Source organism: Sitophilus oryzae, unplaced genomic scaffold (genome assembly GCF_002938485.1).
Source record: "Sitophilus oryzae breed Bouriz unplaced genomic scaffold, Soryzae_2.0 scaffold_172_pilon_pilon, whole genome shotgun sequence".
In the NCBI taxonomy this organism is placed as follows: Eukaryota; Metazoa; Arthropoda; class Insecta; order Coleoptera; family Curculionidae; genus Sitophilus; species Sitophilus oryzae.
In genome coordinates this window covers 9,124,112-9,150,605 of record NW_022146424.1, presented here as the reverse complement: position 1 = coordinate 9,150,605, position 26,494 = coordinate 9,124,112, and the positions used below count along the sequence as shown (strand labels likewise).

General features: G+C 34.7%; 2 protein-coding genes across 2 annotated transcripts; one reads left to right on the top strand and one right to left on the bottom strand.

Annotated features, from left to right (window-relative positions):
* The first annotated feature begins 9,048 nt into the window (after window positions 1–9,048).
* LOC115881697 (polygalacturonase non-catalytic subunit AroGP3-like) lies at window positions 9,049–11,633 on the top strand. The gene is made up of 3 exons (XM_030899297.1): window positions 9,049–9,099; window positions 10,550–10,640; window positions 11,125–11,633. The coding sequence occupies exons 1-3, from the start codon at window positions 9,055–9,057 to the stop codon at window positions 11,382–11,384; spliced, it is 396 nt and encodes a 131-aa protein (XP_030755157.1). The 5' UTR covers window positions 9,049–9,054; the 3' UTR covers window positions 11,385–11,633.
* Window positions 11,634–13,791: 2,158 nt separating this feature from the next.
* Window positions 13,792–25,735, bottom strand: LOC115881698 (odorant receptor 2a-like). Its single transcript, XM_030899298.1, has 8 exons — window positions 25,693–25,735; window positions 22,718–22,849; window positions 19,343–19,638; window positions 18,719–18,896; window positions 14,450–14,549; window positions 14,292–14,393; window positions 14,077–14,232; window positions 13,792–13,968 (listed from the first exon to the last, which is right to left on the bottom strand). The coding sequence occupies exons 1-8, from the start codon at window positions 25,713–25,715 to the stop codon at window positions 13,900–13,902; spliced, it is 1,056 nt and encodes a 351-aa protein (XP_030755158.1). The 5' UTR covers window positions 25,716–25,735; the 3' UTR covers window positions 13,792–13,899.
* Between the last annotated feature and the right edge of the window lie 759 nt (window positions 25,736–26,494).

Sequence of the window (26,494 nt, the reverse complement as noted above, 5' to 3'; positions counted from 1 at the left end):
CGGGTGTTCCATAAGAAAAAACATAAATTTGGTATGGATCTTAGTTCTGAAACAATCTGAATATTTAAAAATAATTTTAAATTGTGCACGTAGCCTTTCCACATATACCCATAAAATATTTTGTTTCTACATCTTTCCGTTTTCGTATAATCAATCGAGGCGAATGAGGTGCGCCACCCTGTATATACCAAGTTTTTCATGAAATTTGGCTATTTTTAGCTATTTTACAAGTTAGTGCCCAACAATTACCGCATTTTTTGTAGTCCAGGAGGCAGTGATTTTTTTTGTACATATTTTCTTAGTGGGTGAATGTATAAAAATACCTTCAGATGGTGATATTAAATGGCAATTTGTAAGTCTGGCTAATTTTCGGATGGTTTCACGAGATAAAAACTAAAAAAGTCCACTTATTTTCTCACTCATATTTGATTATTTTATTAACTCAGATTAAAGCGAATCATTTTATTAATGGAAGTAAGTCTGGCATATCCCATCCAAGTGGAGGAAAGCCAGTCTGGATGAAAATTTGAGAGATTTTTGAAATCCTTATTTTCCCATGCTTGAAATTTAACTTTTTATTAGATATTATTATAAACTATAGTCAAAAGCAAGCCTGGTTGATTTACGAAATAGGCAAAATTATTAATTAGTTATTTAATAAATTTTATTATTAAGATTTAAGAGGTGAAGGGGAAACCCTGCAACAGGTACTCGCCTGGTAGAACCTCCTATGTGCCAGACGAGTTATGTGGGATTTTTACCTCACTAAAACCTACCCTACACCTCTGTCCTCTCTCCAGGAACGTTCTTTCCAGGAACGTTCTTTCCCCGGCGGCACTCTTTGTAAATACTACTTCGTCGTGGCGTTCTTATTTGGTGTTACTGCTGTCTATTCTTCGTAGGTGGTGCGAAGATCCTTGAGTATGGTCTCAGCATACTCCGCTACCTTGTTCCATGCCGATTGACTCTTCAGCATGCAGTCCACTATATTTTCTGGGCTGATAGACAAGCCTAGATTTCTCTCGAGTTCCGTCCTTATCTGCTCGTATAGAGGGCATCGGAAGAACACGTGCTCCGCATCTTCGGTCACCACGCGGCAATGGTGACAGTTCGGGGAGTCACTTCTCTTGAATCTGTGCAAGTATGCTCGAAAGCATCCATGCCCAGTCAAGAGTTGGGTGATGTAGAATCCAACCTCCCCGTGCACACGGGTGATCCGTGAACCTTTCGTCGAGCTGTCCCATCTCATTTGCCAGAGACGATGACTTTCAGGCCTCTCTTCTTCACAGAAGACCTGTCACTGCTCGGCTTTCTTCTTACGGTGTTGTCGCTGGCGTTCTCCCGCCAAGATCTCGATAGGCAGGCATGATGCCACTACACTCACTGCATCCTGTGATACCGTCCGGTATGCTGACACCACTCTGATCGCTGAGAGTCGGTGGACTGATGTCATTGTCCTGCGATATGTTTTTAGTTTCAGCGATTCTGACCACACCGGTGCTCCGTATAGCAGGACGGAGGTAACTACTGTTGCAAGTAATCGTCTGCGGGATTGCCTGGGGCCTCCGATATTGGGCATTATCCGTGAGAGTGCGCCATGAACTGCTCCCGCCTTCTTGCTGACGCTGGAGATATGCTCCTTGTAGTTGAGCCTCTCATCCAAGACCACTCCAAGGTACCGGATATGGGGTTGCGACTTGATATCATGGTCGCCTACGCCTACTCTGATGGTGATGGTCTCCATTTTCTTCCGGCTACTCACTAGGAGTGCTTCAGTTTTATGCTCCGCCAGCGACTGGTCTGCCGATTGCATCCACTGTCTTATCCTCCTGATGGTGATGGAGAATGCAGCTTCCAGCTCCTCCAAGTATTTCGCCACAAGGACAACCGCCACGTCCGCGAAAACCACGAGTGTTGTGTTGGCCGGTAATTCAAGGTGGAGCAGACCGTCGTACATAACATTCCACAAGAGTGGCCCCAGGACAGAGCCCTGAGGTACCCCTCCCGTGACCCCATGCACCGCTGCTCCCTGCTCCGTCTCGTAAAGCAGAAGTCGATCGCTGAAATATGATCTGACCATCCTTCGTAGGTAGTAGGGTACACCCATGTGCTCGAGAGCCTCCAAAATGCGATCCCAGCGGGCTGAGTTGAACGCGTTCTTGATGTCCAAGGTGACGATGAGGCAGTACTTTTTGGAACCGCCTTTCCTTTGCGCTTCCTTTGCGATGTTCGTGACGAGTTCCAGTGCGTCGATCTACCCTTCCTGAATCCGAATTGGAATTCAGAAAGTTGAGGATCGATGTATTGCTCCAATCTGTCGGCCACTATCCGCTCCAAGTTTTTCCCCTCTGAATCCAGCATGCAAAGTGGACGAAAAGATGCTGGGTCGTCCGGTGGTTTCTTCCCTTTTGGGAGAAGAACCAGACGTTGTTGCTTCATACTGTCTGTCTGTCTGTGTCTGTCTGTCTGTCTGTCCGTCTGTAACACGATAACTCAAAAACCGCTAAACCGATTTTAACCAAATTTGGCAAAAAAACACTGTGGCACCCGAGAATCTGACCATTAGTTTTTGGTGGGAGTGAAGGGGGTTGGTAAGGGGGTATGGGAGGGGGTTAAAAATTTAAAAAAATTGTAACTCCAAAATTACAGTAGCTAGCGAAACGCGGTTTTCAATTTAAGATTAGGAATAATATTTGCAACAAAATTTGTAATAACATCAAAATCAAGTCGCAGTTTTTGAGATATTCCTTGTTTCCGTAGTCCGTTTTTGAGAAAATCCGTGTGGAGAACTCCAAACTCCCATCAGACGCGACCCCAGGTGGCGGATAGGGGAAATAACCGCGGACCAAAATTGGAAAAATTTGGCAAAAATGGGAAAACCTTTCCTACATACAGGGTGTTTCAAAAAACATGTGCCATCTCTCGTGGAGATGTTCCTCACGTAAAAATAAGATTTACTTTTCATATTAACATAGGTCCGATTCTGCTTTGTTTCGTAGCTACAGGATGTTAAAATCTTAATATTTTTTCGATTTATTTTAATTTTCTCCCAAGTACTTTCAGCGTTTCGAATGAAATTTTGAAGGTAAAAATTACTATATATGCGACATATTTTAAATCTAAAAAAATGTCAGACCTATTCACCAGTGAGGTGCATATGGGTTATCACTGGAATATTTTTCTAAAAAAAGCATGTATGCCACTGACTTTTTTTCTCTTGTTAGCGAAATAGTGTAAGCAGTTTAATGCCGATTAAAAGTTGTCTCTTGATATTTTGTCGATTTCGGCCTGCTTGATGAGATAAACGCAATTTTATTAATTTGTCTTGATTCAAGTCTAGTAGCAACCTTTAAAAAAAATATCATTACTTGCGAAAGTTTTAAATAATAGTGCTCATTGATTCCTCATAAAAAAATATGAAAAAAAGTTCCTATAAACATGGGTATAGAAATGTATAGTTTTAAAGTTACAGGATGTTAAAACTTTTTAAAATTAGGTTTTAAAAAATCAGTATTTTTTTCTTTGAAATTGCTGTAGGTTGGACTAATAGTAATAATAACTAATTAATAATAGTTAATAATAAATTAGGTAAAATATATAATTTATTAATTTTATTTTTATTTTAATTTTATTAATTCAGATTAATACAATTGCATTTATCTCATCAAGGAGGCTGAATTTGACAAAATATCAAGAGAAAACTTTTAATTGGCATTAAAGGGTATACAGTACGTCTGTCCGTTCTGTAGCTACGGGGTATCCGTGAGAGGGGAAACGATCTTCTTTCGATGTTTTTCGTAAAAAATTCGGCGACGCGTCCCATCATTAAAAATTCGGCAAATTTGCAAGCAGCGAATAAAATGAGTGGGCGGAGCGATTTGCGATGACGTACTCGTCAAGTCGACGTATAAAATATATTGCTGCTTATTTAAATGTTTTTTGTCCGCATTCCTTTTGTAGACACAGATCCAGCAGATGTACTACAATTTTGAATCCGAAGAAAAAAAGTCAGTGGCGCACATGTTTTTTTTCTGTAAAAATATTCCAGTGATAACTCATATCCTATAAACAAGGCTCACATGCACGTCCCTGATGAATTTATTGACATTTTTTAGCTTTAAAATATATCGCATTTATAATATTCTGAACTCTTACCCTCAAAATTTCATTTCAAACGCTAAAAGTACTTGGAAGAAAATTATAATAAATCGAAAAAATTTTAAGTCTTTAACACCCTGTAGCTACGAAAGGGAGGAGAATAGGACCTACATATTGTTGCGGACCGGTGTGGACTCGACCTAACCTAACTATATGGCCCGTCCTCGGATGACCTTAACATCGCATTAAAGAATAGACACCGTAATGATTCATTCGAAGATTCGAGAAGAATCGAGTTCCACTGGAATGGAGTAGTACATACGAGAACAATCGAAACCTTCTCTATGCACCTAACGATCTATGGACTATTCTAGAGATCTTTAGCTGTCGGTATAAAAGCCGGCGGCTGGGGCCTAGAGAGGGCAGTTATATAAATAGACGAGTACAGTTGACGCGCAAAAATTCAAAAAATAAATTCTTACTTATAAATCGTTTGTAAATAGTTCTTTATGTCTTTTATCGTTATTGTTTTTGTTAATTAGTGTTAAATAAATAATGTTTAAATAAATTGTGACTTTCTATCCACACGGAACCGACGAAAAACGTAACAATATGTTGATATGAAAAATATATCTTATTTTTACGTGAGGAATCTCCCCACGAGAGATAGCACATGTTTTTTGAAACACCCTGTATACGTAAATGAAATTTACTTAGAATAGCATACCGAATAATTCTATCGGTGTTTGCTGATTGGAAAAATAAATACCTTCAAAAATATTCACTGCCTCCTGGACTATTAGAATTAATTATAAACCGTAAATTACAGTTGAGGGTTGGAACCTTTGGTGTTACACAGCAAAATAAAAACACTAAATCACCACAATACACCAAAACACTTTTACTTTTACACTGGACGCGCGTTTCGCTACCCATGTTAGCATCATCAGCAGATGATTATAAACTGTTTATAATCAGCTAACATGGTTAGCGAAACGCGCGTCCAGTGTAAAAATAAAAGTGTTTTGGTGTATTGTGGTGATTTAGTGTTTTTATTTTGCTATAAACCGTAAACTTAACTAAATGAAGTAGATATTTTTGGACCAAAAAAGCAAATTAAATTAACTGGTTCTTTTTAAATCACACACTCTTTAAAAAAATATATACACATACCAGGGTTTGGTACAGGTGTAGGTGTAATACGTGGAGTCCATGGATACCAAGATATCCATATACATGGAGCAGCTTGAACACCAGTCTGATTTTTAAATAATAATGTCGATTCCTAGTAAACATTATAAAACTAATTCATTTTTTCGAAAATAAGTATGTGTTCTACTTAAAAGAACTAGCAACTAACTAAAGGAGAAATCAACTTACAACAATCAAAAAGCACAAAACAAATAATTCAATATGCAATCGAACCATTTTATAATTTTGTTAGACCTTTAACTGATATATATTACCGGTAGTACCTAGTTGGAAATAAACTAGAAATGTCATTATATATTTTGCAAAACAGTATCCCATTAGATAAAAATCAATTGGTCTATTGTCATTTTAATAATGCACCATTTTTTCATCATTATTTTTCAGTCCGGCTAGGTACAATCAAAATCATTAAAATTATTGCTTCTTAAATGTTTCATGCAAATGAACATGATTTGTATGCTCTCAATTTATAATGAGGGCATAATGAGTGTGAAAGGACACAAGGGAAGTGTAACCTGTATTTTTCGGCATTTAAATTATTGTCAAATTTTTTTATTAATGATATGTATTTGGTGTGATGGAAATTAATTCGAATTTTTGTATAATTAAAATGTAATTTATAATCAATACATTGGCCACTTCTTGTAATTTCTAAGGATTTGTTTAAATTTGTCTATAATTGTCAATTCCTTAGCTCTGACAAAATTTACAGATGACTGAATTTTTGCATATTTCCTACAGCACATGTGGTAGTTGAAAAAGATCTTTTTTATCATCAGCATCATCATTTTCAGTTTATTCAACTATTTCCAATTATGGTGTGCCTCCCTCATATACTCTTTTTGTAGTTGAGCCCAGTCTATTGTTGGCTATCTCAGGTGCGGTGTGCTGTCTTAAAATATATAATAAATAAATAAATAAATGCCTTTGTTGTCAAAAAAATTTTACAATTTGTAGACAAAGGTAAAGAAAACAAACAAACTAAAGAGAATAAAAAACAAGTTACAAACAAACAAAAGAGAATAACAAACAAATTACATTATCAGTCTTATTGTTTAAAATAAACATTTATAAATGTTTACAATGTCAAAGAATAATAAAATAAAAATAAGATTCAAAAATATTTAGTAAGTTTAAAGTAAATATAGTAATAGACAAGGGTACTAGCAAATATTAGACCAGTTTGTAAAGATCAAATTGGATTATCAAAATATAAGTCATTTACGGCGTAGAAAGCCTTGTCTAGTAAATAAGATTTCAATGCTTTGCGAAATGAAGAAAATGATGTTATGGATTTGATTTCAAATGGCAGGTGATTGTGCATTTGTTTCGAGTTGTATAATATTGAACTTTTAACTAACTCTGAGCGTGTGGTAGTAGATAAGATCTTGCTCGGCGTTCCTGAGGGGCTCAGTGTGAGATGGCCTTTCTTGAGAAGCTGATACATGCTTACGTATTAGGCAAACGGATTCAAATATAAATAAGGAAGGAAGAGTTCATATTTTTAATTTTTTAAAGAAGTCCTGGCAATGAGTTCTGCTGTTTAGTCCCAGTGAATATCGAACAGCTCTCTTCTGGAGCTTGAAAATGCGGTCAAATTGAGTCGCACAACACGTACCCCAGAATGGAAAGACATATCTGAGGTGCGACTCAAAAAGTGCAAAATAAACAGTTCTAGCCACTGACAAGTTAAAGTCCTTAGAAACAGATCTTAATGCAAAATAGGCAGAGCTCAATTTTTTTGACACAGCGGCGATATGCATGTCCCACTTTAGAGAATTGTCTACAACAAGCCCTAAGAATTTTACAGATTTTACGCAGTCAATGGTGGTGTTGTTAAATACCAAAGTCTGCAGCGAGTTTTTATACGACAAAGCTTTAGTTTTAGAAATGTTGAGACTCAGGAGATTCGAATCGCACCAAGATTTAATGGTGATTAAGTCATTTGATATAATCCTATGAAGTGCCGTGACGTCCTTGTTGCTCCAAGTGAAGCTAATGTCGTCCGCAAAAACACATATTTTACCACTGATGTTTATGTTAGCAATGTCGTTAATAAAATAAAGAAACAAAATATACTTATATTCCACATTCAATTGGCTTGCTAGAGGACAACGTGGTATCCAGCCTCACAAGTTGACTTCTGTTGCTCAGATACGACTTAAACCATTCAAGAGATGTTCCCCTGAACCCATAGTGCTGCAGTTTATTAATTAGGATCTTATGATTTACACATTCGAACGCCTTAGAAAAATCACAGAAAATTGTTGCTGTAGAATGATGGTTATTTAGTCTGGAGTAAAAGTAAACTTTATTAAGGAGGGAAAACATAACGTCATTTGTGGACTTGTTACTTGTTTTGCGTTCTTGTTCTAGGTTTCTTAATTTCTCGTGTGTACAATGCTGTAATTTTTGTTGTCCATCTCTGTTGTCCGATCTTCTTGAGAGGTGTCCTGCCCAGAGGCGCAACTAGGAGGGGGCTAGGGGGGGCTTAGCCCCCCAGATAACCTGTGCGTGTCGTATAAAATTGGTTTTAAACTCACATCAATATTGTCTTATAGTGACCTAAGCCCCCCCAAAGGCTTGAGCCCCCCAAAAAGTATATGTCTAGTTGCGCCCCTGGTCCTGCCCATTGCTATTTGAGAGATTTGACTCTGTGGATGACATCTATTACCTGGGTCTTTTGTCATATCCACTCTATTCTTTTACGGTTTTTCTTGGATTTTGTTTTTCCCAACCTATTTTGAACATTGCGCGGCCTACTGTTCCCTTATGACGTCCGTTTTAAGTGTCCAGATTTCGCATGCATAGGTAATGACTGGTATTACACAGTGGTCGAATGTTTTTTCTCTTTAGATAGAGTGGCATTCCAGATTTGAATATGATATATGATTGAGTTTTAATATCTCCTTGTATATATGGGTATGCATCAATGACTAAAGAATCCAAGGACAAATAACACCCGAGAGCAAATTGTGACGATGCCATCAAACAGTGCCGTGGCACATATTTTTCTTAACCTAGCTGTTTGAAGCAATATTTATATTTTTTGATAATTGTTTTGACTACGCCTATGGTGTATCATCCTAATTAACTACGAAAAAAACGTATTAAATGTTAACAAAAGGTACAAAACTAGTATCGACGTATAGCACATATCAAGTACATATAGATATTAATTGAAATTGAAGAATAATTATCGAATTCAATAAGAAAACGCTAAAAGGTTGGAGTGGACTCTTTATTTACCTATGAAACGTAACTCCTGGCTCTTTCTTATCGCTGCTGCTTTTACACTTGAAAGCTGAACAACTAATCACCATTATAATAAAGTTTATACAAAGTTTACTACACACAAACTATTAAAAATCGCTAAAATTGTCGCTGGTGACCAAATGATGACTCATTGTTTGCCACCAAAACAAAAAAAAAGGTCACAAATTCTGCTGCAGCCCGTATAGGGGCGTTACATATCCTTATATTCTTTAGTCATTGGTATGCATACATTTATGAATTAAATACGTATGTATTGGATAAAATAATATTGAATTATAAATATATTTCTGAAACATTTAATTTCTGTAATATACCTATTATATTTAGAAACGATTATGTGCAATTTTCACGTCCAAAACCAAAAAGAACAAATAGTTGTAATGTTTATTTAGTTCGTATTTTGTATCTAAATTCAGGAAGTACATTTCAATATAAATATGGCAATAGAAAAGATTAATCATATTCACAATGAAGTGGTTTGTTATACAAGTTATATTATTTCTTTTAGCCTCAGTAAGTAAAAATTTCAAAGTACTGTGTATAGTTCGTTAATTTGTATTTTAATAAAATGTTTTTTTTTCTAAATTAAAGATAATAGTTTTATATTAACTAAAGTTCTTTCTACACATAACGTTGTCCCTGTCAGTCTTATACCTATTTAGTTATACTATAATAATAATAACTATAAGGTAGTGGAGGTAAATATGGCCCATCTACTATATTATGGCATTTTATCATCTCTCATGGGCACTACATACAATCTGGACACTGAAAATCGTCATCATCTATTTCTTCCAGGCCCACGCAAGCCTCGTGAAAATATCTCAGGCAAGTTTTGCAGATTCGCATGTCCATCTATTCGTCTATACCGCAAGCGGGGCAAAACCAGGACTCTTCACTTCTTTTGAATTTTTTGGAATGTTTTCTTTTCGAAGGCATTTTTTCATTGGTAAAAATTTGTTTAGTTACTCTTTGGGTCTTGTAATTCAATGCCTTCCTACGGATTGGAAGTGGGTTCCAATGCCTTCCTACGGATTGGAAATTCCTTCCTATGGAAGTGGGCCATATTTGCCGACACATGTTTACGTAAAATAACTGACAAAGTGAACATAACCCCTAACGTTGAGTTAATCAAATTTCATTCCAAAATAGCTTGATTTGTCTACTTACCGACTGTGATGATTGATATTTTTTGTCCAACTCTTTTGGCCCCAAAATTCGCAAAAAAACTTGACCGCGAATTTACATCAGCTTAGTAAGCAGGTGCTACCAAAAATTATAGGGGTTGCTGTTTTCATAGGAAATGACACATACTCACGCTATTAGCAGACTTAATTGTACGAATCTGTGTCTTTAAAGCAACGTTGCTAGATTCACCGAGTTGGCGTTAACTTAGTATATATGACGGATGGGCCATATTACCCTCTGGGCCATATTTACCTCCACCACCTTAGTATAAAGACGAATATAGAAAAAATTGTATATTCAATTGCATTGACAAAATTGTCTATAGTAGTAATTACTTGTGTACGCCACACTATTTCAGCTTTAAATAAAAAGTAAATATATTATTACCCGAAATATAATATGAATATGGGTTTTATAAACTCTGTTAGTACATAATAATTATTATATAATTTTATTTATAAACAAGACTCTTTAAAAACTACAGGGTGGTCCGGACTATATTCCGGAAACTTCGACAGCATATTCTGCAGATAAAAATAAGTAAACTGTTAACTGTAAAAAACTGTTCGTCCATACCCGTATAAAACTACCGATTTTGAAAAATGAAACTTCTACACCCTGTATATCCGAAACTAAGCATTTTAGGACATACATTTATACGGGATTTTTTACTCATTTTTATCTGCAGAATATACTACCGAAGTTTCAGGAATATAGTTTGAACCACCCTATATATTACTTTCGGAATATAGATAGATATTACGAAGTTTTCTAGGGTACGTTTTGTCAATGGGGTCCACCACCCCCTTGGCCATGGATGCTGGCCAATAAAATGCCCATTGGATTTCCTCCCCCACCACCACCAGGTACCTACGTATAAAACCTACAACCTAAATAGAGTATTGTTTATTGTTATATATTAAGGTGCGTATTCATTATCCGCACGAACGAACGAACGAACGAACGAATGTTCGCTAGTGGTATGGACGGGGACCGCACAATAGGACCGCACGAGAAGACCGGAGGCATTTGTTGGCGAACGCCTTTGATGTACCGACTCGAAACGGATGGTCGAGCGAACGAACGAACGAACGGCCGCATGCGTTCGGTCCCCGTCTAAATATACCGCACTTTCATTCGTTCGTTCGTTCGTTCGTTCGTTCGTTCGTTCGGATAATGAATACGCACCTTTATATGGTTTCAGTGGGTTCTTATCTTAAATACACCACTTGGCAACACTTAAGAAAAAGAATGTTTATATTTTTAAAACAAATAACTTCAAGTTAACAAAAAACTACTTCGAAGTAGATTCAAATAAATGAATGTATGTCTTACCTACTGTTTTTTTAGAAATGTTTTGGGGACAGCCATGGAATGTTATAGATCCTAATTCGAATTCAGACGATTTTAGCCACTACGGTCCATGGTCGAACGGCGGTAGTACTAATTTTACTCATTACGGTCCACAATCCAACGGAAATAATGGAAATTTTACTCATTATGGACCTCCATCTAATAATGGAAACCGAAACAGTGGCAACACCGGAATGCAGGGTCAGGATCGTAATAGCCCACCTAGGAGTGAAGCCATTCAAAACCAGTCTCCATGAAATTTCAATTTTTTATATTTTTATTTTGTTTTTCTGTTTATCCGAGTAGGTTCATTCATTTTCTATGTATGAATTATATTATATATTTCAAGTATAAATGTTCTTTACGGATATGTCACAAATACTTTGTCTTTGGGGATTAAGGTAAGTGTACCAGTAATTGACTGTTGTGACAGTGTTCGTCACTTTCTTTGTCACATTACAGTTTTTGTCAAATATTAAGGTATTTTTATATAGCACAATAATAAATTAAAATGTATTTCACAGATTTCATTTTATTTGAACGATTTTTCATCATAATTTTATAATAGCTCATAAACGTTTCTGCATTACTTTTTGGTATGTACGTGATTGGGACGTTGTTGTGCTGTGCAAGTTCTTTAACGTGTATGTTAAGCCATCGAAACTTTTAAGCTAGATAGTGTACAAAATGAAGTTTAATTATGCATGTTTTATATTATACGGGGTGAGTCTTAAATAAGTGCAAATATTTTCAGGGCTGGTAGATCTAGATAAAAGAAACATTAAACATCTAGATAAAAGAAACATGTAGATCTAGATTAAAGAAACTCTTTACCATTTTTCAGATAAGTCCAACATAACCGAGTTATTTAAGTTTGAAAATTTAAAAAAATATTGATTTTTTTTGAAAAAAACTGAGAGCCACCGGATTTTTTTCTGTAATTGCATTCCTTTTAGATCCGTAACCATAGAGTAAAGCCGTAACTAGTAATATCAGAGATTAATAAATTATACCGTGGAAAAATTTGCGGTGAACAGGCAGTTCTAAAAAGTTTTCAATAAATATACAGGGAATTTAAAAGAATATGCACCATTTTCAACATCTTTTTTTGGGGGAAAAAACCTCATAGATGTGGTCCTGGGGTTAAAATATACCGCCCCTGAAAATATTATGATCAAAATTTTAAAATTCAAAATTGTTCATGATTAAACAACAAAAAAGTCGTTTACCGCATATAGGGCTCTCTCTAGTAAGTATGATTTCAGAGCTTTGCGAAATGCGGGAAAGAATAATGCGACTTGATATTCAAAGGCAGATTATTGTACATTTTTTGGCATTGTACAGTATTGAGCCTTTAACTAGTTCTGATCTCGGGGTTGGCAGATAAAGATCGTGCTCCGCATTCCTAAGTGGATAGTTGTGAGATGGCCTTTCGGGAATAGCAGATATGTGCTTGCGTATTAAGCAAACGGATTCAAAAATGAATAAAGAAGGAAGAGTCAGTATTTTGAAAGTTTTAAAGAAATTCTGGCAGTGAGTTCTACTGTTCAGTCCCAATAAACAAGAATCACCCTGTATAACCTGTATTGATATTAAACCCGCTGTATTTAGGCGATTATACATGATTTAAAGAATATTTTTAGTTTAATTTCGTTTGCTGATTATTAGGTCTAAGAAAACGCCCCTGGTGACGATACCTACAATTATGCGTACTAGGTTCTTTTTGTGTTCTAGTAGTTGTTTTGACTTTTTGCTATCTACCAGTGGCATCATTCGAGCTGTAGCGCAGTCCTCACGGTGTTGCCACGTCTTTTGTTGCTTGGCCTTGATGGCAGTTCCTATTTCCTATAGCTTCCTTCAGTGTGTTGATCGTCACAAGCTGTTAAGTTAACCGAGCATATAAAAAAAGTAAATAATATAATACATTCTTAAAAAATAAAATCCAAAGAAAAAAAATGAGTAAGAAAAATGAAAATTAACAACATACTTTAGATAAAGAAAAATCAACAACTTAATAATTTAAAGAACAGTAAAAAATGAAAATTGTTCCGTTAAGGATACAAAATTAATAAATCAAATTATTGTGTAATTCTATATCAGCTCAATAACATATATGTTTTTAATTTTGTTTTGAAATTTGAAAGTGAACGGTCTTTAAATCATGAGAGTATAGATTCAAGTTGGAATTGTACATCTTGGATGCCAGGTAGGAGAACGGACGCTGATATAGCGCCGTGCGATGTTTGGGAATTTCCATATTATTACACTGCCTTATAGCATAGTTTGAGTGTCGAAATTTCAGTTTATTAGTCAAATACTCAGGAAAACCATTCTGCAAAATTCTGTGTAAAAATGCAAAATATAAATTAGAATAGTTAAAACTTTATGTCATCGAGTAAACAACATATGCAGTAACCAAGCATTACTTAATGCCGAATTAAATAATATTTAACGGATTTGCTTCAGAATGGTTACTCTGAAAAGTTCCATCGGACAAAATTATATGAAATTGTATACTGTTGCCAAATAATAATTTAAGAAAGATTAACAAAACAAGAAGTTGTGGTTTGTGGTTTATAGTGCATATATTATACTCTTACGTTAAGTTTTTTTTGGATTTAATTATATTATTAGTACTAATTATTGAACAATATCAGGAAAGAAGAAAGCTTGAAAAATCATCATTAGCTTAACCTTTGTATAACTAAAAAAATTGTGATAAGTAAGTTTTGAATATTTTTTGTAAAAAAGTCTTCACGATGAGGCCTGTATTCATTGTTTCTGGACTTCATTTTTACTATTCTTTATTAATGTATACACCGAATAAGACATCTTCACCATCTAAAAATAAATAAGAAAAATATGTTGGGAATGCATGAAAAAGTCAGATGTCCATCCAAATATTTCAAAAAATTAAATAATATTGTTATGTTTAATATTGAAACTTACTGCTAAAAATGCAGCAATATTAATTGGTACCCAGTTTGCTAAAGTCATTTGGAATGGTTTTTGAAGTCTAGCTATTAGAAATACTAGGATTTTGCGTAATTTTGTGTCATATTCATCCCAATTTAATTTATTTACAGAATTCTCAACTTGCATAATCTAAAACAAAGCGTTTAACAAAAATATTTAATAAATACTAAAATAGTTAATATTGTTACCGTCAAAGTGAGTACTTGGTTGTACCAACACATGACAAATGCCGTCGAAAAGATCACTACAATTTGAGATGATAAATAGAAAAATTCACCAATTGAATTGACCTAAAACACCATCTAGCTTACGGTAAAGCTCTAAAATAACTTCTATTTTGACTTACCGCTTCTACATTATACATCAGAGTGCAGGGTATGATACAGAGAAAAGAAATTTGTACTAGCATCTGAGTAGAGAGCATCTTATTTAAATAGATAGCACATCTAAAATAAACAAAGAAAACAGAAGACAAAATGCAGAATTTGAGATAGTAACTGGAAATAACCTACAGATCCTATAGGTACTCAGTAACAAATTAAATACATACGATTTAGAATATTTATAGTATCCAATAAAAAAAACCTTGTAGCGTTGATTGAAAGAATTGGGAAGATACGCAACTTAAAGGTGCGTTTAGACTTGAGCACGCACGAGCTGAGCGTACGCGCACGGCATTCGTTTAGTATTAATCTTGGCTCCGTTTAAATTAAAAACTTATTTTTCGACGAATGAAGTGATCCACTTGTGCGCGCATAGTAGAGTTATCCCATACCGATCAAAATTTTTTTTGACAGAGGAGGGTTATTGATCAATGTCACAAATTAACTACAACAGATGCGAAAGAACACCGAATTACGCGTTCAGGTTTCTGTGACCTTCAGAAAGAGTTCATAGACAATCCGCATCAATGAATAGTTTGGGTTATTATTTGTTTGGATGAAAATAATCTGCACCAATATGTTATCGAGGCATATAATCTCACAGTAATTTAATAGATTGCTCGTCATATTATATCAGTTCGTAGGAGATTAGGAAAAAAAGATATTTATAGTATAAAAAATTAATTTATTTAACAAAATTTAATTAAAGATGTGACAAAATAGTTACTTTTCTGTTGGTTCTATCGGACTTTTTTCGACTATATAAATATTTATTTTTTGTAAACTTTAATGCATAAAATATTTTCAATCTAATAAATAATTTAATGATGTAAGTAAGAGGAAATTTCTCACATGGGTGGTCAAATTCTATAGTTTTCATTATATCAAACAGCCTCTGAATGTTTTCTTCAGTGCAAAACTCATCAAAATTTAATATAAATAATTTTTCCATTTCCGGTAAATAAAATGAACAAATTTTTCCACTTTCATGATCAAAGGCTTTTAAATGGGTAAATAATTTCGAGTTATCCAGAGATTCGGATTCTTTTACAAATTTTAGACAAATATCACATTGATGTATTTGAAGACCCTTTTAATTGATGTAGTCAAACATAATTAAAGGCATTTTGAGTTGAAAACATTTCTCAGGGGTTGTTTGATATAATGAAAACTATAGAATTTGACCACCCATGTGAGAAATTTCCTCTTATTTACATCATTAAATGATTTATTAGATTGAAAATATTTGATGTATTAAAGTTTACAAATAAAGATTTATATAGTCGAAAAAAGTCCGATAGAACCAATAGAAAGGTACTATTTTGTCACATTTTTCATTAAATTTTGTTAAATAAATTAATTTTTTTATACTATAAATATCTTTTTTTCCTTATAAATAAACACATTTGTATCCCATTTTAAATAAGATATACAAATTACCAAATCTTAGAAATAACAGTTCAAAAGTTCAACAAAAATCCTACACCCGTTTTTAAAAAGAAACATATAACCACGCACTATGTCATTCCAGCAAGCGAATACGACACAGCATAGGTTTCCGGACTAAACGACTGGTGTATTTACACCACTCAATAGGCGTGTGGGGTTTGCCGAGCGGTTTCCGATGCAGTCGCTTTCTTTCGCATCTGTTATAGGTAATTTGTATCAATGTCCAGACGCGACTTATTTATGAATAATTACTTGAAAGTAGAGTATATATGGGGAAATCAGTCACGTGACCGCATGTATTTCTTATGGACTTCCGGTGAGTAAATTTTCGGTTGGTCCCCCCGTTTCAGTGTGTTTGTATGTGGGGCATGGTGTATGGTGTAGGTTTTTGGGGCCTTGGGCGCGCGCCCCCTTATGGCGGACTGTCGTGTGGGGCGTGTGGGGCCCGGGATGCGGAGCGCTATTTGTTAGGTTAGGGGGGGGCGCGCGTATAAGTTGGTAATTATTATAAGTGTGTGCGTCATCGTGGGCGATTTCTCGAGTTTCAGGTTCAAGGTCGGGCGCTCGGCGCGTTGTCGGCTGCTGAAATGTAAATACATTATTGTTAAATGTATTATTTTTCTTCCTATTATGTATGTTATCTTAGCGCGCGCACGTATCCTCACTTCTCCTCTATTTTATATAAGTATCTTTAATGTAACTTACTAACCTATAGTATAAGTATATAAAATATAGGATGTAGCAGTAGTAATAGAGTACAATAAGATTTTAATTTGTTATTTACTTGGTGTATTTTACACACAAAAATGTTTAATTTTGTAACATATTATTCATTTATATAAATATATACTATGTACTATATCATTATAATAAATTAATAAAAATTTATTTTATGAACTCTCTTGTAGACATATTATTATGTAGGTAGGTACCTCTACCATACTAATATTATTATTAAATAATTTTTTTTTGTTATTTACTTGGTGTATTTTACACACAAAAATGTTTAATTGTGTAACATATTATTCATTTATATAAATACATGTATTAAAAAATAATAATTTGCACTAACACCAAAACAGTGTTTTTTTTTATTTTCCGCCTCCTCCTCCTCCTCCTCCTCCTCCTCCTCCTATATACAGGAACAAAAACGACGACTACAAGTCTTGACAAGTCTAAAGTTAAATTCCTAGAAATAGCTATGACGTCATCCGCCATTTTGTTGCGCAACATTACGCAACCAAAGACCAACATCATTGAGTCAGTTGAGACCAAGGGCAACCCCCATTTTCTCCCTAAATTTAGGGAAATTTTCCCGTCCATAGCACCGTACGCTATGTAAATCTTATAACATGGGTTATATGTAAATTCCCCAAATCTACTAATCCAATGAGATCTGACAACGCCGCATTTCGCTGTGTATCCGACAACGGTGCACGCATACGCCATCTGTCAAACCTATCAACTGTCAAACCTGTCATCTGTCAACTCCGCCATATGTCAACACCGCCACCTAACATCTATCACACAAAACATACGCGCGCGCCCCCCTAATCTAACAAATAGCGCTCCGTATACCGGGCCCCACACTCCCCACACGACAGTCCGCCATAAGGGGGCGCGCGCCCAAGGCCCCAAAAACCTACACCATACACCATGCCCCACATACAAACACACTGAAACGGGGGGACCAACCGAAAATTTACTCACCGGAAGTCCATAAGAAATACATGGGGTCACGTGACTGATTTCCCCATATATACTCTACTCTTGAATATGCGCGCTTGAATATTTACTAAATTTTAATTACACCAAAAATTACTAAAAAAGATAAAAAAAAATGGAATAGCAATATCGCCAAGAGAACGCTGAGCCTTGACTTTATGTTTCTTGGCAAGTGGAGACTCGAATAGCAGCCTAAAGTATCTTTATAAAGTTTCTTAAATCTTTCATCCCTAAATTATCCCGAAGTATAGCGACTGTAGGTAAATTTCTGGGGTTTATATCCGATTCAATGAAGGTAGAAGCAGATGATGGGGTATTAGTAGATCTATATTCTGAAATATTCATATCAGATGTACTTGGAGAAGTAAGGTCGTGATAGTAGCTGGTGTTAGATGTAGTGGAATATTCATTACTGAAAGCTGGGGACGTTCATAGGGGAGAGACTGTGGAAATATTGCGTCATTAATATCGGTATGTTCAATATTAATTTTATTTACAAAGTCTTGTCATGCATCATTTTTTTTTCCGGAAAATCCGCGTTTATGTATTGAAAATTTATTCGTCTCAAACACAGAATAAACAACAAAAATAAAAATTCTTTCATAGGTACTGAATATGTCGTATGATCGAAAAAAGTCGTTTAGTTGGCTTGGAAATGACAATTATTGACATTTACAATAATATTTTATATAACGTGAAATAACAAAATAACTTTTAAGCCAACTCTGACGCTGTTCTTTCTTTAATCATATAATATTATACTAAATTGTTTAATGATATAGAAAATCCGTATTATTAACGAACTGTACCCAAAATCCGTCTATCTAGCACGAGTTCTGGCAACACTGTCTCCGGCCACCACTCACTATCCGCTGCACTGAAAACGACCATCAGCGCGCAGTGGCAAAGAACTAAACTAAATCTCGGACAGGCTGATTTTAACGCCAGCTACATCTCGAACAGGTTTTGTGCCACGAAATCGCCCATAAGATTCCGGATCTTCTTATTTCTTCAATCAACGCTTGTAGATATATTTTTGTTAGAAACTTTTTACATACCTGTATATTTCTTGTAGTTCGTTGATACATTTGACAATTCGTATTTTCTTCAATTGAATTATCCCCTCATAGCACATAGATTCGTCAATATTTTTATCTACAAAGCCAAAAGCATATGCCACAACGTGAGCTTGAGATGTCAAATAGATAACTGAACTTATTTCAAACGTATAAATACCTAAGGAATAATTTAAATTGTTAAATTATTAATGTTGTTTATTCTTATTTGCAATATGTTCATTAAACGGACATTATTTATAAATTAAAATATCTTTTTAGACTAACATAGTCTTTTATTTTGTAAATTTACACGGCTCATTTGTGCACCATGTCTGAGGAAGATGACATGGCTTGGAGATGTTTTCTTGACTATTTCATATGTAAAAGGAACCTAAGAAAATATTATGAGAATAGTCAAACAATATGACATTAAAATTGATTTTAAGTCTAGCAATATCGAAATAATCTATCATAGAATAAATAAAGAAAACTCTCTAATAATAAACTATTTTACATATAGGTCCTAAGACAGGGGGTCCGCGAAGGCTGGGGCCTGGCTGGCAAACGCCATCCTGACTATATGGCCAGTCCGTCCCTGAATACTAGTACTGAGAATCAACTTACACGCGAGACTATCCATGAGGTAAAAAAAAGCATAAGGCTGATAGAAAAATCCAAGTAAGTAGAATCCATCGGAAATAGAGGTATCAAACGGATACCATAAGCCGTAAGCATAGTCTCTGTATAAAGACGTTCCGTTCACTGTGGGATTGAACTTCTCATACGTTGGTTCAAAATAATTAACAACATATGTTGCAAATAAGTTTAGAAAAATGGTTATATTTAAAAAGAATAGGTATCTAGAGCAGAAATTGTTAGTTTGACGCATCTCATTTTCTCTGTATTTGTCTATCGGATGCCTAAAAAGATTAAAAAAATATATTTAGAGTAAAACGGCCACTACACTACTCGCGAAATAAAGCGAAGTAGGTCAAAGTCGAATGGTGGAGAGGGTTATTTCATGTTTCCTTGTCTAAGGAAAGTAAGGCGAGATGAGGCAAAGTTAAGCAGAATGTGTACTAAATCGACTCCGGTGGTAAGTACAGGGTGGTCGAAATTGGTCTGTTTTAACAGAGAAAACTTATTTCCTGGCTAGATAGAGCAAAACCGATATAGATGTCATGGGCTCGATTTCTGAGAAACTTTTAATAGCTTAAACCGCCTGTTCATATTTTCACTGCCAACCGAGATACAGGGCCTTTTTGAATTTTTTACTATTTGGAAAATTGCCCATAACTTTTGTATTTCGCGGTATAATAAAATTCTGTAAAAACGTTCTTAAGGCACTTTTTTAAGCACAATCCAGTGGTGTAGTCAGTTTTTTTCTATATTTGCTCTTTTTGTCAGAAATAATAAAAAATATAATTTTTTAAATAGAAATAATAGTTAGCTATGAACTTAAAAAAATGCTGGCATATAAAAAAATGCTGGCATATAAAGTTATGTGTATTTATTTTTAAGAATGAGAGAAATATTAGGTTATTTTCTCTTTGTATCGAAGCGGGCCTTGATTTTGTGTGACACCACAATTTAATATTCTGTATTATTATTTACCTGCATAATTAAAGACTTTTGAAAAGGTAAGTCAACATTCTATATTAGTATTACCATATACAATTAAAACGCAGGGTTACAACTGCACTACTAAAAATGGAGAATTTAGAGATAATTGGATCGGAACAAGGGGTCCCATATATTGATCTGCTAGGTCCTGTAATTTAACTCGTTTTGAATTTTTTATGGGGGAAATTAAAAGATCTTATCTATATGGGAAGAACCATTGGGACGAGAGAAGAATTACAGAAGGCTACTGGCAAGGTTTTGGACATACTACACCAGTTCGCCTAATAAATCGTTGAAATTCTGTGCGCAAAAGATGTTTATTGTGTATTCAACAAGGAGGTGCTCAGTTTAAACATCTTTTTTTTTAGAAAACTATATTCGTCACTTAAAAAATACGTTTTTTTAGTTTTGTTCTTTGTTGATTGTATCGATTTCAATTGTAATTACTAATATTAATATAGAATGTTAACTTACCTTTTCAAAAAGCTTTAATTATGCAGATTAATAATAATATATAATATTAAATTGTGATAAAAAAAATAAAGTAACTTGAAGGAATTGGACCGTTGTCTCTGTTTATACTATCTTTACATTTATTTATTCTGATGCTTTCATGTGCATCTAATTGCCTGTAATTTGAGACTTGTTTAACTAATTTTAAATTATTAAGATCTATACAATGTTCTTTATCAACGAACGTTGCCGAACATATTGTTGATAAAGAACATTGTATAGATCTTAATAATTTAAAATTAATTAAAGAAGTCTCAAATTACAGGCAATTAGATGCATATGAAAGCATCAAAATGTAAAGATAGTATGAACAGAGACAACGGTCCAATTCCTTCAAGTTCTTTGTTCCTACTACTCTAGTGGCGGAAATCTAACTGTTACGCTCAGTTGGCTCTGACTCGGTTGGCTAGATTTTGCCACGCCCACTCGGTGCCCACTGGGCGAGTATATAAACGCTCAACTTGTAGATTGTACTTTAGTTTATAATCATCTGCTGATGATGCTAACATGGTTAGCGAAACGCGCGTCCAGTGTAAAAGTAAAAGTGTTTTGGGGTATTGTGGTGATTTAGTGTTTTTATTTCGTTGGAAAGTGTTAAACACCAGCATTCTTTTAAGTTCATAGCCAACTATGATTTCCATTTCAAAAATTATGTTTTTCATTATTTCTGACTAAAAGAGCCAACGTAGAAAAAAAATGACCACGTCACTGGATTTTGCTTAAAAAAGTGCGCTAAGAACGTTGTTACAGAATTTTATTATTCCGCCAAATAAAAAAGTTATGGGCAATGGTAAAAAATTCAAAAAGGCCCCGTATCTCAGTTGGCAGTGAAGATATCAACAGGCAGTTTACGCCATTAAAAGTGTCTCAGAAATCGATCCCATGACATCTATGTCGGTTTTGCTCTATCTAGTCAGGAAATAGTTTTTCTCTATTGAAACAGACCAATTTCGACCACCCTGTACACAGTAAAGAGCTATCGGCAGTTTTCACATATAGAAATAAATGTAAACCAGCGCACTGAACCGGCACAGACCGGCCAGAAACGGCGACAGCGGTGACTTAAAATTTGTGACTAAGTAACGAATAATATATCAACTGTAAAAAGAATTGTGATTCTATATATCTAGGATTGGTCGCAGTCGCTGTTGCTGGCCGGTCTATACCGATTCAGAGTGCGCAAGGTTCCATTTATTTCTATGTAAAATGTAAAGTGAAAACTGCCGATAGCTCTTTACTGCGTGGACCGGCCGGTACGAATTCAGTGTGCGTTGAGCTTTAGGCGAGGAAATACTAGGGTTTCCATATGTCCGGATTTATCCGGATTTTTATGGTGCCCGGGGCGGTCTGGCCCGGATTTATAAAACTGAATTATAAAAAATATTTTACCAGTTACAGTTGAATTAATTTCTCAGTTACTTTGTCGAATATTTTAGTCTCTACGATGCTACAGCTCTATTTAACCGACGCATGTTTCTATACTTTGCTTTTTTTGCAATTTTTTGCTTTTCGTGCACTCCTGGAAAGTGAATGTTTTTTGGTTTATATTTTGTTGATTCCGGGGTAATTATTTGCATCCTATTCTTTTTCGCGACGTCCGGATTTCAGAGTTCATTTGTCCGGATCTCTGAGTTTACTTGCCCGGAATTTCCAACAGCCTTTATGGAAACCCTAGGAAATACGGAATATCCCTCTTTACTATTCAACCTTGAACTATTTCGGGTTATTTCGCGAGTAGTGTAGAGACAGTTTTATTTAAATTTAATAGTGCACCTTAACATATACTTGATTGTTTTTTTATAAATTGTCCAATTGTGTGTTTACATAGGAACAAGGATACTAGAAAAAACTTAATTTTAATACCTTCCTTTCATAACTCGGCTATGAAATGATTCCAAACTTGGAAATTTGAACAGTTCAAAATCAAAAGTTTGTCTTCTAAATGAGCTTAAAATATACTTTCGACGATGGAAATCCTTAAAGTTTCCGATTAATCTAAAATGTTATTTCAGAATAATATATGTATAACTACGCCGCTAATTCTGATATTTGACTGTATCGATTGATTGACTATATTGATCGATTTGATTGGATTTATATATTGCTACATAGTTTTACTTTTTATTCATCTAACGAAGAAGAGTGAAGAATTTCATTAGAACATATACCGTTAAAATAAAATTGGTCCTTTTTTTGGCATGTCACACTGTACATAATAAAACGCCTTTTGCATTTATTTATAATGAAGGTGCTATCAAGCTTTTAGAGATAGACTATAAAAAAGCACCTGCTTACCATTAATTTTCTATGATAATTTGATATCATTATATGGTTTCTTGTAGAATACTCAATCATAAAGTCGTCCTTGTAGTAATTTTAAAAATGTCAAATATCAAAATATTAATGATCGAAAAAAAAAAACGGCGTCACAGACGGCTGTGGAACGACAATCGATGATAATTTTGGCGGGGTTAATCTCTAGACATCATTCACTAAAAATTAACATAAAACAGCACTTGCATTTTCAATTATAGAAGAATTGAAAAATTCATAAAATTTGACATAGAATTTAAGTATGTAATAAAAAATGGGGACACCCATTTAAAATAAGAAAGTTGTCGTCAACTTCCGGTACTTCCGGAAGTGCCGCCATATTGAAAATATTTTTAATCGATAGATCTCGTTGTGAAACAATGATGTGCAAAAAATCTCTGGTCTAGATATTGTGGTTCTCTAGATACTTCTAATGCACGCTCAGCCGGGGACACCCTGTATGTCTGTTCATACTGTCATTGAGGCTGCATATACCATCTTGCGTTATGCTTTCCCATTGTTCTTTAAGGACCAAAGGAAGTTCATTTAATGAAGCTGGTACCGCTTCGCGACCTCTAAACCTTCTACCAAGAGTGCCAAGCATTTCCCAAACGTCGAACATGATGGGCTGTTCATAGTAGTATATTATTATAGTTCACAATAATGACCAAAGCCGCCTTGTCATATTTAAAAAGAAATGATAAATGAAACATTGCAAATTGTTGGTGGCAAGTTCATTTCGCTCTTAAAAATTAACCAAGGCGTGCATTGATATGATCCAAAAAATAAAATGCTGAGGAGACATGGTTCTGACCGTAAAATTATATTTTAGGAAAACTTACACACAAAATTATTGCACAGGGGTTTTAAAGTTATGGTAAAAAAACAACCCCTCGATTAACCTTGTATAATATGCCAAGTTAGTACTTGGCATATTATACAAGGTTAATCGAGGGGTATAATACACTTTAGTAAAGGTAAGGTAAGGTATAATACACTTTAGTATGTTTATAAAAAACTGAGTTTACGAATTAAAGTAGATGACATAATTACAATATACAGTTTGCTAAAAAAATCATTAAAATAGGGTTAAAAATAACAAAAATGTAACACTTTAACTTTGACCAAAAATCTCTCCGTTGTCCTTTTTGCATCTGAGTGTATTTTGCAAAAATTATTTTTTTTTGAATTTTAAACTACACCATTTAACAATCAATTTTATTCGTATAAAAATAAATACAAGCTTCTTAAGTCCAACTGGCTGTTAGCGCTATTAAAAAATTTAAAAAAATATGGGCCAAGTAATGAGGTTCTCATTCCCCAGCCGTCTTTAACGCCTTTTTTTATTGTATGGTATTAAAGCGCGTTCTCACGTGTACTTGACAAATATTTGTAATTGTATACAAGGTCATGGTGCGTCATAGGCTTGGTGCATTTTAGTTGATTTTAACAAATTCCGACCGCAGCGCACTCTATGGCAGAAATCAGAAATTATCAATATATAGTTCACGCCGCCGCGCGCCGTCATGTTGATCGCATTAAAATAATATTGAAATGGTGGTTTTGTCACAATATTTAAGTATTTTGTTTTTTTGCTAGTGCAGATATTGGAACTAAAACACTCAGGTACGAGATTTGTGTGATGTAACGCTGTTTCGGGTAGTAAAAAATAAGTGAAAAAGAATTCGAACTACGCGTCGTGTTGTGGTTGTGACAATTTCTAGTGTTAATAAAATTGCCGAAAAAATGTTATCACGTAAAGGGGTGCGTAATTAGGGCGTTGTTGTGTGCAATAACATTCAATAACTCAACTTTTCCGGATATTCAACTCTTCCGAAACAACATTTTATAGTTTCCTAGTTTCTCACACCAATTTAATCAATAGCAAAAATGGATTCAAGAAGTTCGACGAAACAAGTGAGTAAACAAAGTGCTCGTTACAGAATCAAAAAATTAAATAGACATACTATTAGAGGATGAAATATAATTTGCAATATTAATGGTCTACTTTTAATTGTTTTATGAACATCTTCTAAAATTATAATTATGTACCTACCTTTAAAAAATGTCGTTATAGCCGAAATAACTCCAATATGCTCCACTAGGAGAACTGGTGCTCGCTACCATATAGTTAAACTCATTTAATTTTTTTTAACTGGAATAATAAATTATAATGCAAGTTAGACCTTCTGAAGATATCAAAATATTACCTTTTTTTTGTTTAGAATTTCTACAAATTATACTTTCTACAAATTAACACTTTTAAAATAAATATATAAATACTAATTTTTGTCGTTTACTCGCCATTTAAACCCCTGTATTTGTATGTATTCAGTATTTACGATATTCTCCGGCGGTGGCAGCACCGGCGAAGAATACACCAAGCCTATACAGAATTTCTAAGTTATTTATTACAGGAACTACGCCGCATTCTCGCCAGACCACGTATGCCAATAAAAAATACTTGCCAAGTAGACGAGTCGTGAAAATGCGCCGTTAGATTAATATATATCATAATTTTGTACCTTATTACCCCCAAGGTATGCATTGAAAATACACTAAAAGTTAAGATGTCTCTACCAAAATCACCAGTACCGCCTAGTATAAGTTGAGTACACTCCATAACTGGGGTGCAGAAAACCAAGAGGAAATGAACTGGGGCAAAAACCCAAAACATCTTCCTTAAAATCGGGTTCTCGGGTGGTATTAAAAAGAAAAACTTACAGACTTTTTGGTAAAATTCAAAAAAATCCGCGTATTGAAGCATAGTGAGTGTCATGTGAGTGCATATATGTAATTGTATTTTATTAAAAAATCAATGTGGATCATGTTCTTATATTACATTTTTTAGTATTAATAATTAATATATTTTCTATTGTTCGAGTTATTGGTAATTGGGAAATAAATATATAGGTAACAAAACTCACCAAGTACCTAATTGTTAGATTATCTTTGTTCTAAACGTAATAATTATATGACAGTTCAGCGATTGCAAGAGAAGATGTGATTAAATGTATTTAAAAAATAATAAGTGATGCATTTTAAGTTATTAACATCTTGTTTTTCCTGTCAGGGTGAAATTTTAAAGTCTATTTTCTTCATGCGGGTTATGAACCTCGCACTTAAAAAAAACGTAACGTCTACGTACAGTACGTCTGTCCGTTCTGTAGCTACGGGGTATCCGTGAGAGGGGAAACGATATTCTCTCGATGTTTTTCGTAAAAAAATAGACGACGCGTCCCATCAATAAAAATTCAACAAATTTGCAAGTAGCCAATAAAATGAGTGGGCGGAGCGATTTGCGGTGACGCACTCGTCAAATCGACG